The 16,820-nt window shown below is 43.2% G+C and overlaps 2 protein-coding genes across 8 annotated transcripts in view; both read left to right on the top strand.

Annotated features, from left to right (window-relative positions):
- The window catches only part of LOC120048713 (chromodomain-helicase-DNA-binding protein 4-like), a 38,061-nt gene extending 31,707 nt beyond the window's left edge, over nt 1–6,354 (top strand). For all 3 annotated transcript variants that reach the window (XM_038994878.1, XM_038994877.1, XM_038994876.1), the window contains exons 40-41: nt 4,673–4,868; nt 5,038–6,354. In XM_038994878.1, coding sequence (XP_038850806.1) covers nt 4,673–4,868; nt 5,038–5,240 — 399 coding nt within the window. In that variant the 3' untranslated portion in view covers nt 5,241–6,354. The remainder of the gene's footprint in view (nt 1–4,672; nt 4,869–5,037) is intronic.
- A 961-nt stretch (nt 6,355–7,315) lies between these two features.
- LOC120048714 (tyrosine-protein phosphatase non-receptor type 6-like) overlaps nt 7,316–16,820 on the top strand; it is a 33,174-nt gene continuing 23,669 nt past the window's right edge. The window contains exons 1-3 of one of the 5 annotated variants that reach the window (XM_038994882.1): nt 11,241–11,270; nt 12,254–12,275; nt 14,865–14,987. In XM_038994882.1, coding sequence (XP_038850810.1) covers nt 12,268–12,275; nt 14,865–14,987 — 131 coding nt within the window. In that variant the 5' untranslated portion in view covers nt 11,241–11,270; nt 12,254–12,267. Of the gene's footprint in view, nt 7,500–11,240; nt 11,271–11,879; nt 11,963–12,250; nt 12,276–14,864; nt 14,988–16,820 lie in introns of those variants that run through there. The other 4 variants (XM_038994880.1, XM_038994881.1, XM_038994883.1 and 1 more) reach the window with 4 other exon arrangements.

Genomic DNA, 16,820 nt, shown 5'->3' with positions numbered 1-16,820 from the left:
TCCCACTCTCTTCCTTTCTGTTAATCACTATGTTTACCTCTTCCCTCTCTCCCACTCTCTTCCTTTCTGTTAATCACTCTGTTTACCTCTTCCCTCTCTCCCACTCTCTTCCTTTCTGTTAATCACTCTGTTTACCTCTTCCCTCTCTCCCACTCTCTTCCTTTCTGTTAATCACTCTGTTTACCTCTTCCCTCTCTCCCACTCTCTTCCTTTCTGTTAATCACTCTGTTTACCTCTTCCCTCTCTCCCACTCTCTTCCTTTCTGTTAATCACTCTGTTTACCTCTTCCCTCTCTCCCACTCTCTTCCTTTCTGTTAATCACTCTGTTTACCTCTTCCCCACTCTCTTCCTTTCTGTTAATCACTATGTTTACCTCTTCCCTCTCTCCCACTCTCTTCCTTTCTGTTAATCACTATGTTTACCTCTTCCCTCTCTCCCACTCTCTTCCTTTCTGTTAATCACTCTGTTTACCTCTTCCCCACTCTCTTCCTTTCTGTTAATCACTCTGTTTACCTCTTCCCTCTCTCCCACTCTCTTCCTTTCTGTTAATCACTCTGTTTACCTCTTCCCTCTCTCCCACTCTCTTCCTTTCTGTTAATCACTATGTTTACCTCTTCCCTCTCTCCCACTCTCTTCCTTTCTGTTAATCACTCTGTTTACCTCTTCCCTCTCTCCCACTCTCTTCCTTTCTGTTAATCACTCTGTTTACCTCTTCCCTCTCTCCCACTGTCTCTTCCTTTCTGTTAATCACTCTGTTTACCTCTTCCCTCTCTCCCACTCTCTTCCTTTCTGTTAATCACTATGTTTACCTCTTCCCTCTCTCCCACTCTCTTCATTTCTGTTAATCACTCTGTTTACCTCTTCCCTCTCTCCCACTCTCTTCCTTTCTGTTAATCACTCTGTTTACCTCTTCCCTCTCCCCCACTCTCTTCCTTTCTGTTAATCACTCTGTTTACCTCTTCCCTCTCTCCCACTCTCTTCCTTTCTGTTAATCACTCTGTTTACCTCTTCCCTCTCTCCCACTCTCTTCCTTTCTGTTAATCACTCTGTTTACCTCTTCCCTCTCTCCCACTCTCTTCCTTTCTGTTAATCACTATGTTTACCTCTTCCCTCTCTCCCACTCTCTTCCTTTCTGTTAATCACTATGTTTACCTCTTCCCTCTCTCCCACTCTCTTCCTTTCTGTTAATCACTCTGTTTACCTCTTCCCTCTCTCCCACTGTCTCTTCCTTTCTGTTAATCACTCTGTTTACCTCTTCCCTCTCTCCCACTGTCTCTTCCTTTCTGTTAATCACTCTGTTTACCTCTTCCCTCTCTCCCACTCTCTTCCTTTCTGTTAATCACTATGTTTACCTCTTCCCTCTCTCCCACTCTCTTCCTTTCTGTTAATCACTCTGTTTACCTCTTCCCTCTCTCCCACTCTCTTCCTTTCTGTTAATCACTCTGTTTACCTCTTCCCTCTCTCCCACTGTCTCTTCCTTTCTGTTAATCACTCTGTTTACCTCTTCCCTCTCTCCCACTCTCTTCCTTTCTGTTAATCACTCTGTTTACCTCTTCCCTCTCTCCCACTCTCTTCCTTTCTGTTAATCACTATGTTTACCTTTTCCCTCTCTCCCACTGTCTCTTCCTTTCTGTTAATCACTCTGTTTACCTCTTCCCTCTCTCCCACTCTCTTCCTTTCTGTTAATCACTATGTTTACCTCTTCCCTCTCTCCCACTCTCTTCCTTTCTGTTAATCACTCTGTTTACCTCTTCCCTCTCTCCCACTGTCTCTTCCTTTCTGTTAATCACTCTGTTTACCTCTTCCCTCTCTCCCACTCTCTTCCTTTCTGTTAATCACTCTGTTTACCTCTTCCCTCTCTCCCACTCTCTTCCTTTCTGTTAATCACTCTGTTTACCTCTTCCCTCTCTCCCACTCTCTTCCTTTCTGTTAATCACTATGTTTACCTCTTCCCTCTCTCCCACTGTCTCTTCCTTTCTGTTAATCACTCTGTTTACCTCTTCCCTCTCTCCCACTGTCTCTTCATTTCTGTAAATCACTCTGTTTACCTCTTCCCTCTCTCCCACTGTCTCGTCCTTTCTGTTAATCACTCTGTTTACCTCTTCCCTCTCTCCCACTGTCTCTTCCTTTCTGTTAATCACTCTGTTTACCTCTTCCCTCTCTCCCACTCTCTTCCTTTCTGTTAATCACTCTGTTTACCTCTTCCCTCTCTCCCACTCTCTTCCTTTCTGTTAATCACTCTGTTTACCTCTTCCCTCTCTCCCACTGTCTCTTCCTTTCTGTTAATCACTCTGTTTACCTCTTCCCTCTCTCCCACTCTTCATTTCTGTAAATCACTCTGTTTACCTCTTCCCTCTCTCCCACTGTCTCTTCCTTTCTGTAAATCACTCTGTTTACCTCTTCCCTCTCTCCCACTCTCTTCCTTTCTGTTAATCACTCTGTTTACCTCTTCCCTCTCTCCCACTCTCTTCCTTTCTGTTAATCACTCTGTTTACCTCTTCCCTCTCTCCCACTGTCTCGTCCTTTCTGTTAATCACTATGTTTACCTCTTCCCTCTCTCCCACTCTCTTCCTTTCTGTTAATCACTCTGTTTACCTCTTCCCTCTCTCCCACTCTCTTCCTTTCTGTTAATCACTATGTTTACCTCTTCCCTCTCTCCCACTCTCTTCCTTTCTGTTAATCGCTATGTTTACCTCTTCCCTCTCTCCCACTGTCTCTTCCTTTCTGTTAATCGCTCTGTTTACCTCTTCCCTCTCTCCCACTCTCTTCATTTCTGTTAATCGCTCTGTTTACCTCTTCCCTCTCTCCCACTCTCTTCCTTTCTGTTAATCACTCTGTTTACCTCTTCCCTCTCTCCCACTCTCTTCCTTTCTGTTAATCACTCTGTTTACCTCTTCCCTCTCTCCCACTCTCTTCCTTTCTGTTAATCACTATGTTTACCTCTTCCCTCTCTCCCACTCTCTTCCTTTCTGTTAATCACTATGTTTACCTCTTCCCTCTCTCCCACTCTCTTCATTTCTGTTAATCACTATGTTTACCTCTTCCCTCTCTCCCACTCTCTTCCTTTCTGTTAATCACTCTGTTTACCTCTTCCCTCTCTCCCACTCTCTTCCTTTCTGTTAATCACTCTGTTTACCTCTTCCCTCTCTCCCACTGTCTCTTCCTTTCTGTTAATCACTCTGTTTACCTCTTCCCTCTCTCCCACTCTCTTCCTTTCTGTTAATCACTATGTTTACCTCTTCCCTCTCTCCCACTGTCTCTTCCTTTCTGTTAATCACTCTGTTTACCTCTTCCCTCTCTCCCACTCTCTTCCTTTCTGTTAATCACTATGTTTACCTCTTCCCTCTCTCCCACTCTCTTCCTTTCTGTTAATCACTCTGTTTACCTCTTCCCTCTCTCCCACTGTCTCTTCCTTTCTGTTAATCACTCTGTTTACCTCTTCCCTCTCTCCCACTGTCTCTTCCTTTCTGTTAATCACTCTGTTTACCTCTTCCCTCTCTCCCACTCTCTTCATTTCTGTTAATCACTATGTTTACCTCTTCCCTCTCTCCCACTCTCTTCATTTCTGTTAATCACTATGTTTACCTCTTCCCTCTCTCCCACTCTCTTCCTTTCTGTTAATCACTCTGTTTACCTCTTCCCTCTCTCCCACTCTCTTCCTTTCTGTTAATCACTCTGTTTACCTCTCTCCCACTCTCTTCCTTTCTGTTAATCACTATGTTTACCTCTTCCCTCTCTCCCACTGTCTCTTCCTTTCTGTTAATCACTCTGTTTACCTCTTCCCTCTCTCCCACTGTCTCTTCCTTTCTGTTAATCACTCTGTTTACCTCTTCCCTCTCTCCCACTGTCTCTTCCTTTCTGTTAATCACTCTGTTTACCTCTTCCCTCTCTCCCACTGTCTCGTCCTTTCTGTTAATCACTATGTTTACCTCTTCCCTCTCTCCCACTCTCTTCCTTTCTGTTAATCACTCTGTTTACCTCTTCCCTCTCTCCCACTCTCTCCCTTTCTGTTAATCACTCTGTTTACCTCTTCCCTCTCTCCCACTCTCTTCCTTTCTGTTAATCACTCTGTTTACCTCTTCCCTCTCTCCCACTCTCTTCCTTTCTGTTAATCACTATGTTTACCTCTTCCCTCTCTCCCACTCTCTTCCTTTCTGTTAATCACTCTGTTTACCTCTTCCCTCTCTCCCACTCTCTTCCTTTCTGTTAATCACTCTGTTTACCTCTTCCCTCTCTCCCACTCTCGTCCTTTCTGTTAATCACTATGTTTACCTCTTCCCTCTCTCCCACTCTCTTCCTTTCTGTTAATCACTCTGTTTACCTCTTCCCTCTCTCCCACTGTCTCTTCCTTTCTGTTAATCACTCTGTTTACCTTTTCCCTCTCTCCCACTCTCTTCCTTTCTGTTAATCACTCTGTTTACCTCTTCCCTCTCTCCCACTCTCTTCCTTTCTGTTAATCACTCTGTTTACCTCTTCCCTCTCTCCCACTCTCTCCCTTTCTGTTAATCACTCTGTTTACCTCTTCCCTCTCTCCCACTCTCTTCCTTTCTGTTAATCACTCTGTTTACCTCTTCCCTCTCTCCTCTCTACACCTGTCATATCCCTTCCCTCTCTCTCTCTGCCTCTCTCATCTCTGTACCCCCCCCCCCCCCCCCCCCCCATCTGACTCTAGTTGTTGGAGCAGGCATTGGTGATTGAGGAGCAGCTTCGCAGAGCAGCCTACCTGAACATGTCTGAGGACCCGGCCCACCCCTCCATGGCCCTCAACACCCGCTTCAGTGAGGTGGAGTGTCTGGCTGAGTCCCACCAACACCTCAGCAAGGAGTCCATGTCAGGGAACAAGCCTGCCAACGCAGTACTGCACAAAGGTAGACTACACACACACAGACTCACTCTCTTTCTTTCTCATTGTCTCTTTTCTGTGTCTGCTTTTCTTACCCACTTCCATCATCTCTTTTTCTTATTTCTCCCTCTTTTCATTGTTTCCTAAATGGTCAGTTGGACTTTGGTGGTGGTAACTCTGTCTCTCTCCTTCAGTTCTCAAACAGCTTGAGGAGCTTCTGAGCGACATGAAGGCCGATGTCACCCGTCTCCCGGCAACCATCGCCCGTATACCACCCGTCGCCGTGAGGCTGCAGATGTCGGAGAGGAACATCCTCAGCCGATTGGCCAGCCGCGGGTCCGAGGTCACAGGGCAAAGCCAATCACAGACCACGCAGCAGATGCAGGTGCCACGCTGACCAATTCCGCCAGTCCTCCCCTAGGCGTTCTCCCACTCGTGTTTTGCAATCGGAGAGTGACCCTCATCTCACCCCCGCTCTGCACCTCTCCTGTCCCCAAACCAAAACTCACTCTCTGGACAGTAGAGTAAGGTCTCTACCCACCAACACCTCTTCTCTGGACACACAGCAGACTACAAATGTTCTGCTTCCTCTTCCCCCAAAGACACCTGGAGGAACACAGTCTGTTCTCCACTGGGATCTCACAGCTTCTCTACAGTATCTACCTAATGAACTGCAGCACTGTCTCTGTGTCTGTCTGTTATGTGTCTAACTTTCACACAGAGGTTGTTTTCGCTGTATCTTTCCCCAAGCCTGTCTCTAAAATAGACAGCCTTGTACCTGGCTCTGTCCCATAGAATTAGAATGGGTCAAATGGACTTTTCCACTCCAAGTGAAGGTTCTATAATATGTGGACTCGTCGTTCTATGGGTGTGCAGAATTAAATTCGATATGCAACATGTACAATTCAATTGGGTAAATATGAAATCATGTGGAATTTAGAACTATGTCTGTTCTGCCAATTCCATTTCTGGGTGTGTACCTCTTCTCAGTGTGTGTGTGTGTGCACGCTTGTGAGTGTGTGTGTGCGCTTGTGTGTGTGTAGGTGGGCACACTGCTCTATACTTCCCACAGAGAGACTGTTAATAACTATTAACTGATGAGGATGCTTTAGTAGAATAATATTGGTTCTGTGTTACACTCCTGCCCCTCCCCCCTCTTCACTGCTCCCTTCACCTGTACACTCAGGTGGTCCATAACACTAGCCTGTTATTGGCTCTCCCCGCTCCTCAGCCACGCCCCGTCCTGCAGCTCTACATTCCTGAACGATTGCGTCACAAATGTTCCCGGAGGCCTCGCCCCCTTTTTGCCCAAATAAGGACATGCAATAGCTCCACTAGTGTAGACACACGGGGCTGCATTGAGAATGATGGCAATCTCTAAATTAATTAAATGTCTTAGTCTAATGTTATGTTCTTTTACATTTTGGAATATTATTATGGTTACCAGCTTGTTGTTTTTATCGTTACAGTTTCTTCTGAGAACTCCAATAAAAAGGGTAACAGTTTGTGAAGCTTGTTTCTTTGCCCTTTATTATGTGAGGGCATTATTACCTGGGCACATTGCAATGTATTATAATCTGGGTGGGGTCGAGCCCTGAATGCTGATTGGCAGACAGCCGTGGTATATCAGACCGTATACCACGGGTATGACAAAACGTGTATTTCTACTGCTCTAATTACGTTTATAAGTTTATAATAGAAATAAGGCACCTCGGGGGTTTGTGGTATATGGCCAATATACCACGGCTAAGGGTTGTGTCCAGGCACTACACGTTTCATAGTGCTTAAGAACAGCCCTTAGCTGTGGTATATTGGCCAAATACCACACCTCCTCGGGCCTTATTGCTTAAATGACCAATGGTACGTGTCATCATTTGACCTACAAGGTCTGTGGAAGGACATCATCTGATTTAACTGCTTCTATAAAGTAATAAAACCATAGAACACAGGTACAGGAAGAGGAGGGAGTGTGGCTGTAAATATATCCCGGGAAAGGTGAAAAAGCTCATTTCCTTTTGCAGGAGAGGGAAGGAGAACACATGGACAGTTAGAGGGAGTCGGGCAGACAGTTAGAGGGAGAGAAGAAGAGAGAGACAGGAACAGACTTGTTTTCCCAGACAGAGAGAGGTGCAATTAAGAAAATTGCGGGAAATTACAGGGCGGGACAAAATACTGCGTTGTAATAGAGCCTGCTGATAACTTATCAGGACAGAGACAGGGACGGAGGGATAGAGAGGGAGGGAGGGAGGGATAGAGAGAGGGAGGGAGGGTTAGAGAGAGGGAGGGAGGGAGGGATGGATAGAGAGATAGGGAGGAATAGAGTGAGAGGGAGGGAGGGAGGGAGGGATAGAGGGAGGGAGGGAGGGAGGGATGGATAGAGAGATAGGGAGGAATAGAGTGAGGGCAGTCAGGAATTGTAGAGAGCAAGAAGGAAAACAGAGGGGGAACAACAGGGAGAGAGAGGAAATGAGTGAAAAAGAGGAGGTAGATAGAGAGAAGCAGCTGGAACAGCATAGTATACGCTAGTTAACTGGACAGTGGACAGACCACACTGCACTAACCTCTAGCTCATCTCCGTTCTGTTGTAAAGACTGGATCTATGAGACTGGACTGCTGTCTAGAACACCTGAGCAAAAGTCCATTCAATGTCTTGTGGGTAAGTACTATCTATAAACACAGTTAGCATGTGAAGCTCACAGGTGTGAAAGGGGAAGAGAGCCCAACTCAAACTGCTGCAGGCGTTTTGTTTCACTAACCTGTATGTTTGTGTGTCTGCAATTCCTGGTGTTAACCACTGTTCTAACACCTGCAGTACAAACGTCTGTTAGTCTGTGCATGTGTGTGCGTGCTCGCTCGCTCGCTCGCATGCTTGTGTACGTATACTCTAGCCTTCTGTAATGTTTGTATTTAAAATCACACGTGGGAGAACTAATTATGTTCTCATTGGCTGATCATTCTGTGTACCCCTTCCTATTTTTGAGTTGCACCTGCTTTTGCCCTAAGAAAAGCCTCAATTGGACTCTTGAACTCTACAAGGTGTCGAAAGCATTCTACAGGGATGTTGGCCCATGTTGACTTCCCACAGTTGTATCAAGTTGGATGGATTTTCTTTTGGGTGGTGGACCATTTTTGATACACACAGGAAACTGTTGAACGTGAAAAACCCAACAGCGTTGCAGTTCTTGACACAAACCGGTGCGCCTGACACCTACTACCGTATCGAGTTCAAAGGCACTTCAATCTTTTGTCTTGTCATTCACTCTCTGAATGGCACACATACACAGTCCATGTCTCAATTGTCTCAAGGCTTAAAAACCCTTCATTAACCTGTCTCATCCCCTTCATCTACACTTCAAGTGGATTTAACAGGTGACATCAATAAGGGATCATAGCTTCACCTGGATTCACCTGGTCAGTCTATGTCACAGAAAGCTTTTGTATACTCAGTGTATTTACATACATTTAAATCTCACTGTTAAATGTCCAGGCAAGAGAAATACGATTTGCAAGTCAAAATGATAGCCCTGGAAGATTCTTGTTGTGACAATAGTTACTGTCAGACAGGGCTCTTACTTTGGCGTCATTTATTAGTATTTATTTCAAACCCATCCCCCACCAGGCTGCTGAGGGGAGGACGGCTCATAATAATGACTGGAACGGATGTGTTGGAAACCATGTGTTTGATGTTGTTGATACTATTCCACTTATTCTGCTCCAGCCATTACCACGGGCCATCCTCCCCAATGAAGGTGCCACCAACCTCCTATGTCCCACACCCCTCCCTTCAGAGGACAAAAGCAACCTTGTTTTACACACTTTTTCCCCCAGATATTTTTCTACATACATGCCACTTTTCCCACACATGACAAAAATGCAGTTCATTATACACTGAGTGTACAAAACGTTATCACAATAGTTAGGTGCCGATATGATTAGTATTGCGGTACTTACGATTCTCACGATTCTATATGTATTGAGATACGATATTGTGATTTTACTGCGATTCGATTTTCCAAACATTGCTCACCAAATGTCTGCTGTAGAGGGACAAGAGAGAGCCATGGTAAAACATGTATTGATCAGTCATGGAAATAAAAGTGCTGAAAACAAATTGGTTCCCTATTTAAAAAGAAGATGTAAAACAAGATATGAAGGGAAAATAATGGAGTTTTGGTGCAAGTACAGCCTACTATAGCAAAAATAGTATTACAATATTGTCAAAACGATACGATATATCGTCAAAAATAATATCCCAATATGTAAATGTATCAATGTTTTCCCCCATCACTATTAATCAGTGTGAGAGTGTGTACATACGCTGAAGGAGTTACTGGATGAAGGCATGTCATCACTTGTATGTGTGTGTTAGTCAGTGTGTGTGAGAGTGTGTACATACCCTGAAGGAGTTACTGGATGAAGGCATGTCATCACTTGTATGTGTGTGTTAGTCAGTGTGTGTGAGAGTGTGTACATACCCTGAAGGAGTTACTGGATGAAGGCATGTCATCACTTGTATGTGTGTGTTAGTCAGTGTGTGTGAGAGTGTGTACATACCCTGAAGGAGTTACTGGATGAAGGCATGTCATCACTTGTATGTGTGTGTTAGTCAGTGTGTGTGAGAGTGTGTACATACCCTGAATGAGTTACTGGATGAAGGCATGTCATCACTTGTATGTGTGTGTTAGTCAGTGTGTGTGAGAGTGTGTACATACCCTGAAGGAGTTACTGGATGAAGGCATGTCATCACTTGTATGTGTGTGTTAGTCAGTGTGTGTGAGAGTGTGTACATACCCTGAAGGAGTTACTGGATGAAGGCATGTCATCACTTGTATGTGTGTGTTAGTCAGTGTGTGTGAGAGTGTGTACATACCCTGAATGAGTTACTGGATGAAGGCATGTCATCACTTGTATGTGTGTGTTAGTCAGTGTGTGTGAGAGTGTGTACATACCCTGAAGGAGTTACTGGATGAAGGCATGTCATCACTTGTATGTGTGTGTTAGTCAGTGTGTGTGAGAGTGTGTACATACCCTGAAGGAGTTACTGGATGAAGGCATGTCATCACTTGTATGTGTGTGTTAGTCAGTGTGTGTGAGAGTGTGTACATACCCTGAATGAGTTACTGGATGAAGGCATGTCATCACTTGTATGTGTGTGTTAGTCAGTGTGTGTGAATCTTTGTGAAAGGTGGTCATCACTTTTGGGTGTTAGAAATGATACACAACAGCAATATGACTGAACAGGGAAAGCCATTCTCACCATCAGCTCTCAGCTCTGTACATGTATCATCAGAGCCTGAAAAGCAGAGAGAAAGATGGACAATTTCACAGCTGTCTTCCCGTGTAACAAACTTCACAGGTTCATCAGCCTCCACCTCTAGTGTTCAGATCGTAGATTTTACAGTGTGAAAAACACAATGGGGTTCTGACGTTCCTCTCTCAGCTCCTACGTCTCAGATTTAATCAGTCCCCACAAACCCCAGAAAAGTGGGTTTGTCTCTGTCTCTCACTTCCTCTCCCATTGGTGGGGCTCTGTCCAAAAAACAAATGTATTTAACCTTTATGTGGTATTATTTGATAATAATGCATATTATATATAACACCACACACAAAAAGGCATTCAGACATATGCAGCCCCAGCCACTACAGATCAGGATCTTTAAATCACACCTCTCACCTTTTTTTTATTTTCTATACATTGAATTAGGCAAGTCAGTTAAGAACAAATTCTTATTTTCAATGATGGCCTAGGAACAGTGGGTTAACTGACTGTTCAAGGGCAGAACGACAGATTGTACCTTGTCAGCTCGGGGATTTGAACTTGCAACCTTTCGGTTACTAATCCAACGCTCTAACCACTAGGCTACCCTGCCGCCCCACCTACGCTCTGCTGCTTTGCATGTTGGTTGTATTGAAATTTGTAACACTAACTTGAACAGGCAGTCAGACTGTAACATCAAGCTGTAAACAGCCCTGCTTGGTTGCTATGCCGCTTCTGTAGCCACACCAGCTGGCTGTTGCATTGTGGGAAGAGTAGTTTCAGTTTCAAGCTCTAACAGACTTCTGTGGACAAGCCTTTAGTATACATGTAGCCCACCTCTTCTTGTAGCTCACATGTCTTGTATTGCTGCTCACATGAACAGTGTTTTCTAGTTGCTATCCTGACTGTAGTTATGTGTGTGTGTTGCTTGTTGTTAGTTTGTAAGTTTGTTGTCATGACCTCACAGTTGTAAATGGTTTGAGAGCGACACACGGGGGGAAGGTCGCACTCTGAAAATAAGGAAGTGTAATGTGAGCATGACCTTTGTGCATCAAACACAAACGGCACACAAAAGGTTAGACACACACACACGTGCACACACACACGTGCACACACACAGCTGAAAGAAGATAACAGACACTCAGACAAGAGGGGAGGAGTGGAGGACAGGTGGGTTAGAAGGAAAGAGAGAGAATGAGAAGGACAGAGAAAAATGTATGATTAGTTTAACCAGTATATACTGGAGGGACTAGTGTGTTTTTCATTCCTGATAGTGGTGGTGTGCAGATGTGCAGCTCCTTAGTTTACCTTTACCTTACCCCTCTCTCTCTCTCTCTCTCTCTCTCTCTCTCTCTCTCTCTCTCTCTCTCTCTCTCTCTCTCTCTCTCTCTCTCTCTCTCTCTCTCTCTCTCTCTCTCTCTCTCTTGTTCATTATCTCATTGAAGAACAGTGTATGGTATGACATATTCAGAGTAATCTCACTGGACTGTGTCTGTTTGCAAAACACTAATGGTGCTATGATCCTTCTGAAGGGATAGAGAGAGAGATGTCACATTAGATTGAGGCAAGGAGAGAGAAAGAATTATAGTTTAATTTTAAAGATGAATACTAAGCTTTTTTATTGCGTTGACATTTATGAAGTATCTCTATCAGTAAGAGATTCCGGCCTGTCAGCTTTTTTTGTTCCTGTCTGTCTCTTGCTTTCACTGTTTTGTGAAAAGAGACACAAAAAGGAAGGAAGGAGTGAGAGAGTGTCACAGAACGACAGAGAGAAAAATAAAAAAGAGGGGAGGGACGGAGGGTAAGACATAGACAAGCCTGTCAGCAAGAGTGTCGCTTGTTTTCAGAAGGAGCTGAGAACAGTAAGATTGTTTACTTATCTACCTAACGTGAGATATATAGAAAAGGGTAAGGGAGGAAAGAGGGTTTGATGAACAGATGAGCGTGGGTGTAAAAGAGGAAGAGAAGATAGGTTGTTTAGAATGGTGTTCTTTGCGTATGTGATGTTGAATGAGATAAATGGAGGAAGAAATACAGCAAACTAATGTGTGGAGGAGGGCAGTTAGAGAAAGGGATGATAATGGAAGTAAAACATGATTTGTACCTGTAAGTGTACCCTCACTATCCTGTCTCCTTCTCTTTTGGCCCAGAAGAAGTGAAGGTGAAAATGGTTCGGTGAGTTGAGCTCTCCCCTCTCAAGACTCTTACACCCAGTTGCTCAACCATGGTCTGGATCTGCCTTTACCTAACGCGTGATGTCAACTTCTCTCTTTCTTTTACTGGTTCTCTCTGTTTCTTTACCATCAGTACTTTGTTCTTTAGTCTTTTCTGCTGTCTTGTGTGTTTGTAGTTCACACGTAACGTTTTGTTTTTAAACTCTGTAAGAATTCCCAGCTATTTTGCAGTAGTTTTTCAAAATCTTGAAATGTTCCCCCAATTCTGACCAATTCTGACTATCAATATCTTTACCATGTCTTGTGTAGCTACAACTACACTAGCTTTACCATGCCGTGTGTAGCTACAACTACACTAGCTTTACCATGCCGTGTGTAGCTACAACTACACTAGCTTTACCATGTCTTGTGTAGCTACAACTACACTAGCTTTACCATGCCGTGTGTAGCTACAACTACACTAGCTTTACCATGCCGTGTGTAGCTACAACTACACTAGCTTTACCATGCCGTGTGTAGCTACAACTACACTAGCTTTACCATGCCGTGTGTAGCTACAACTACACTAGCTTTACCATGCCGTGTGTAGCTACAACTACACTAGCTTTACCATGCCGTGTGTAGCTACAACTACACTAGCTTTACCATGCCGTGTGTAGCTACAACTACACTAGCTTTACCATGCCGTGTGTAGCTACAACTACACTAGCTTTACCATGCCGTGTGTAGCTACAACTACACTAGCTTTACCATGCCGTGTGTAGCTACAACTACACTAGCTTTACCATGCCGTGTGTAGCTACAACTACACTAGCTTTACCATGCCGTGTGTAGCTACAACTACACTAGCTTTACCATGCCGTGTGTAGCTACAACTACACTAGCTTTACCATGCCGTGTGTAGCTACAACTACACTAGCTTTACCATGCCGTGTGTAGCTACAACTACACTAGCTTTACCATGCCGTGTGTAGCTACAACTACACTAGCTTTACCATGCCGTGTGTAGCTACAACTACACTGACACTTGGCAACAGATATCGTTAGCAGCAGGTTGTTCTGTAGAATAGTATCCATTGAATGAATAGTTGGTGCTTTGTGGTGAGGTGGGTTTGTGGGTAGGTGGTCTGTTTGTCATCTCTTAGGCCTTAGTCAGACTTTACCATTCAAATGCTATGCTAGTTCTTTTTCTTGAAACAATATTGTATACTTGTATACTAGCGTATACTTAAAAAAGGTTGCAATAATGCTGTGTAGACTGCTCTCTACCTAGTACTGTGTTAATCTATGACCTGGTAATGGAAGGCAGGGATTTGAAATGCGATTTAACAGACACATTGGGATTTAACTCATCTTTATTACCACGTCTCATATAATTTCCCATCGAGGGAAGAACTGAGTATCAAAGAGATGATGTGGCTCAGTGGACAGGTGCGGCAGGGCCAGATCATAACCATTTGTGTGTGCATGTGCTTATGTGCGTGGTCTGATCTGTGTGTGTGTGGTTTGTATATACTGTATGTATACACTACCGTTCAAAAGTTTGGGGTCACTTAGAAATGTCCTTGTTTTTAAAAGAAAAGCAAATTTTTTGTCCATTAAAATAACATCAAATTAATCAGAAATACAGTGTAGACATTGATAATGTTGTAAATTACTATTGTAGCAGGAAACGGCAGATTTTTTATGGAATATCTACATAGGCGTACAGAGGCCCATTATCAGCAACCATCACTCCTGTGTTCCAATGGCATTTTGTGTTATCTAATCCAAGTTTATCATTTTAAAAGGCTAATTGATCATTAGAAAACCCTTTTGCAAACTGTTGCTTGATTAAAGAAGCAATAAAACGGGCCTTCTTTAGACTAGTTGAGTATCTGGAGCATCAGCATTTGTGGGTTCGATTACAGGGTCAAAATGGCCAGAAACAAAGAACTTTCTTCTGAAACTCGTCAGTCTATTCTTGTTCTGAGAAATAAAGGCTATTCAATGCGAGAACTTGCCAAGAAACTGATCTCGTACAACGCTGTGTACTACTCCCTTTACAGAACAGCGCAAACTGGCTCTAACCAGAATAGAAAGAGGAGTGGGAGGCCCCGGTGCACAACTGAGCAAGAGGACAAGTACGTTAGAGTGTCTAGTTTGAGAAACAGACACCTCACAAGTCCTCAACTGACAGCTTCATTAAATAGTACCCGCAAAACACCAGTCTCAATGTCAACAGTGAAGAGGCGACTCCGGGATGCTGGCCTTCTAGGCAGAGTTGTAAAGAAAAAGCCATATCTCAGACTGGCCAATAAAAAGAAAAGATTAAGATGGGCAAAAGAACACAGAGACTGGACAGAGGAACTCTGCTCTTACCAGAATACAAAGAGGAGTGAGAGGCCCCGGTGCACATCTGAGCAAAAGGACAAGTACATTAGAGTGTCTAGTTTGAGAAACAGACGCCTCACTGGCAGCTTCATCAATTTTATGCTATTTTAATAGACAAAAAATTAGCTTTTCTTTCAAAAACAAGGACATTTCTAAGTGACCCCAAACTTTTGAACGGTAGTGTATGTGTGTAATGTGTTTCTCTCTGTGTATCCAGGTGGTTCCACAGGGATATCTCTGGCTTGGATGCTGAGTCTGTTTTGAAGAGCCGGGGCGTCCATGGCAGCTTCCTGGCCCGACCCAGCAGGAAGAACCAGGGAGACTTCTCTCTCTCTGTCAGGTAGGAATACACTCCATCTCTTTCTTTGTCCTTATCTCTCTCTTTCTCTGTCAGCTAGGATATCCTCTATCTCTCTCTCTCTCCATCAGCTAGGACATCCTCCATCTCTTTCTCCTCCTTTCTCTCCATCAGGTGGAGATACTCCATCTCTTTCTCTTCTTCTTTGTCTCTCCTTCTCTCCCCTTTTCTCGACCTACAGCGCCTTCGGAAAGTATTCAAATCCCTTGACTTTTTCCACATTTTGTTGTGGTACAAAGTGGGATTGTAATTTTTTGTCAACGATCTACACAAAATAATCTGGAATATCAAAGTGGAAGAAAAATTAAAACATTTGCAAAAACGAAGAAAAAAAGAAAAGTAAAACACTAATATACTGTAACTTGATTAGATAAGTATTCAACCCCCTGAGTCAATGCAGTGATTACAGCTGTGAGTCTTTCTGGGTAAGTCTCTAGGAGCTGGCCAGGTTTGGCCAGGGTAGGCTGTCATTGTAAATAAGAATTTGTTCTTTAAATAAATGTTAAATTAAATTAAAAATGTAAATAAGTCAAAATCAAGCAGATTTAAGCCAAAACTGTAACAAGGCCACTCAGGAACATTCACTGTCTTTTTTTCAGTGTAGATTTGGTCTTGTAGTTTAGGTTATTGTACTTCTGAAAGCTGAATTCATCTCCCAGTGTCTGGTAGAAAGCACACTGAACCAGGCATTCCTCTAGGATTTTGCCTGTGCTTAGCTCCATTCTGTTTCTTTTTTATCCTGAAAAACTCCCCAGTCCTTAATGATTACAAGCATACCCATAACATAATGCAGCCAACACTATGCTTGAAAATATGGAGAGTGGTACTCAGTAATGTGTTGTTTTGGATTTGCCCCAAACATAACACTTTGTTTTCAGGACATAAAGTGAATTGCTTTGCCACATTTTTTGCAGTGTTACTTTATTTAGTGCCTTGTTGCAAACAAGATGCATGTTTTTCTGTACAGGCTTCCTTGTTTTCACTCTGCCAATTAGTTAAGTATTGTGAAATAACTACAATGTTGTTGATCCATCCTCCGTTTTCTCCTATCATAGCCATTAAACTCTATAACTGTTATAAAGTTACCATTGGCCTCATGGTGAAATCCCTGAGCGGTTTCCTTCCTCTCTGGCAACTGAGTTAGGAAGGATGCTTGTATCTTTGTAGTGACTGGGTGTTTTGATACACCATCCAAAGTGTAATTAATAACTTCACAATGCTCAAAGGAATATTCAATGTCTGCTTTTTATATTTTTAGGCATCAACCAATAGGTGCCATTCTTTGTAAGCCATTGAAAAACCTCCCTGGTCTTTGTGGTTGAATCTGTGTTTGAAATTCACTGCCAGACTGAGGGACCTTACAGATAATTGTGTGTGTGGGTTACAGAGATGATGTAGTCATTAAAAAATCGTGTTAAACACTATTATTGCACACAGAGTGAGTCCATGCAACTTATTATGTGACTTGGTAAGCACATTTTACTCCTGAACTTATTTAGGCTTGCCATAACAAAGGGGTTGAATACTTATTGACTCAAGACCTTTCAGCTATTTATTTGTAATTCATTTGTCAAACATTTGAAAAACATAATTCCACTTTGACATTATGGGGTATTGTGTGCATACCAGTGACCCAAAAATCAAAATGTTATCAATTTGAATTTCAGGATCTAACAATAAAATGTGGAAAAAGTCAAGGGGTGTGAATACTTGCTGAAGGCACTGTATGTTAACCTACAGAATTTCACTACACCTGCAATAACATCTGCTAGATGTGTATGTGACCAATAACATTTGATTTGAAAATGTGATTTT

Source organism: Salvelinus namaycush, chromosome 5 (assembly GCF_016432855.1).
Source record: "Salvelinus namaycush isolate Seneca chromosome 5, SaNama_1.0, whole genome shotgun sequence".
Taxonomy (NCBI): Eukaryota; Metazoa; Chordata; class Actinopteri; order Salmoniformes; family Salmonidae; genus Salvelinus; species Salvelinus namaycush.
This window is presented reverse-complemented; position numbering and strand designations above follow the sequence as displayed.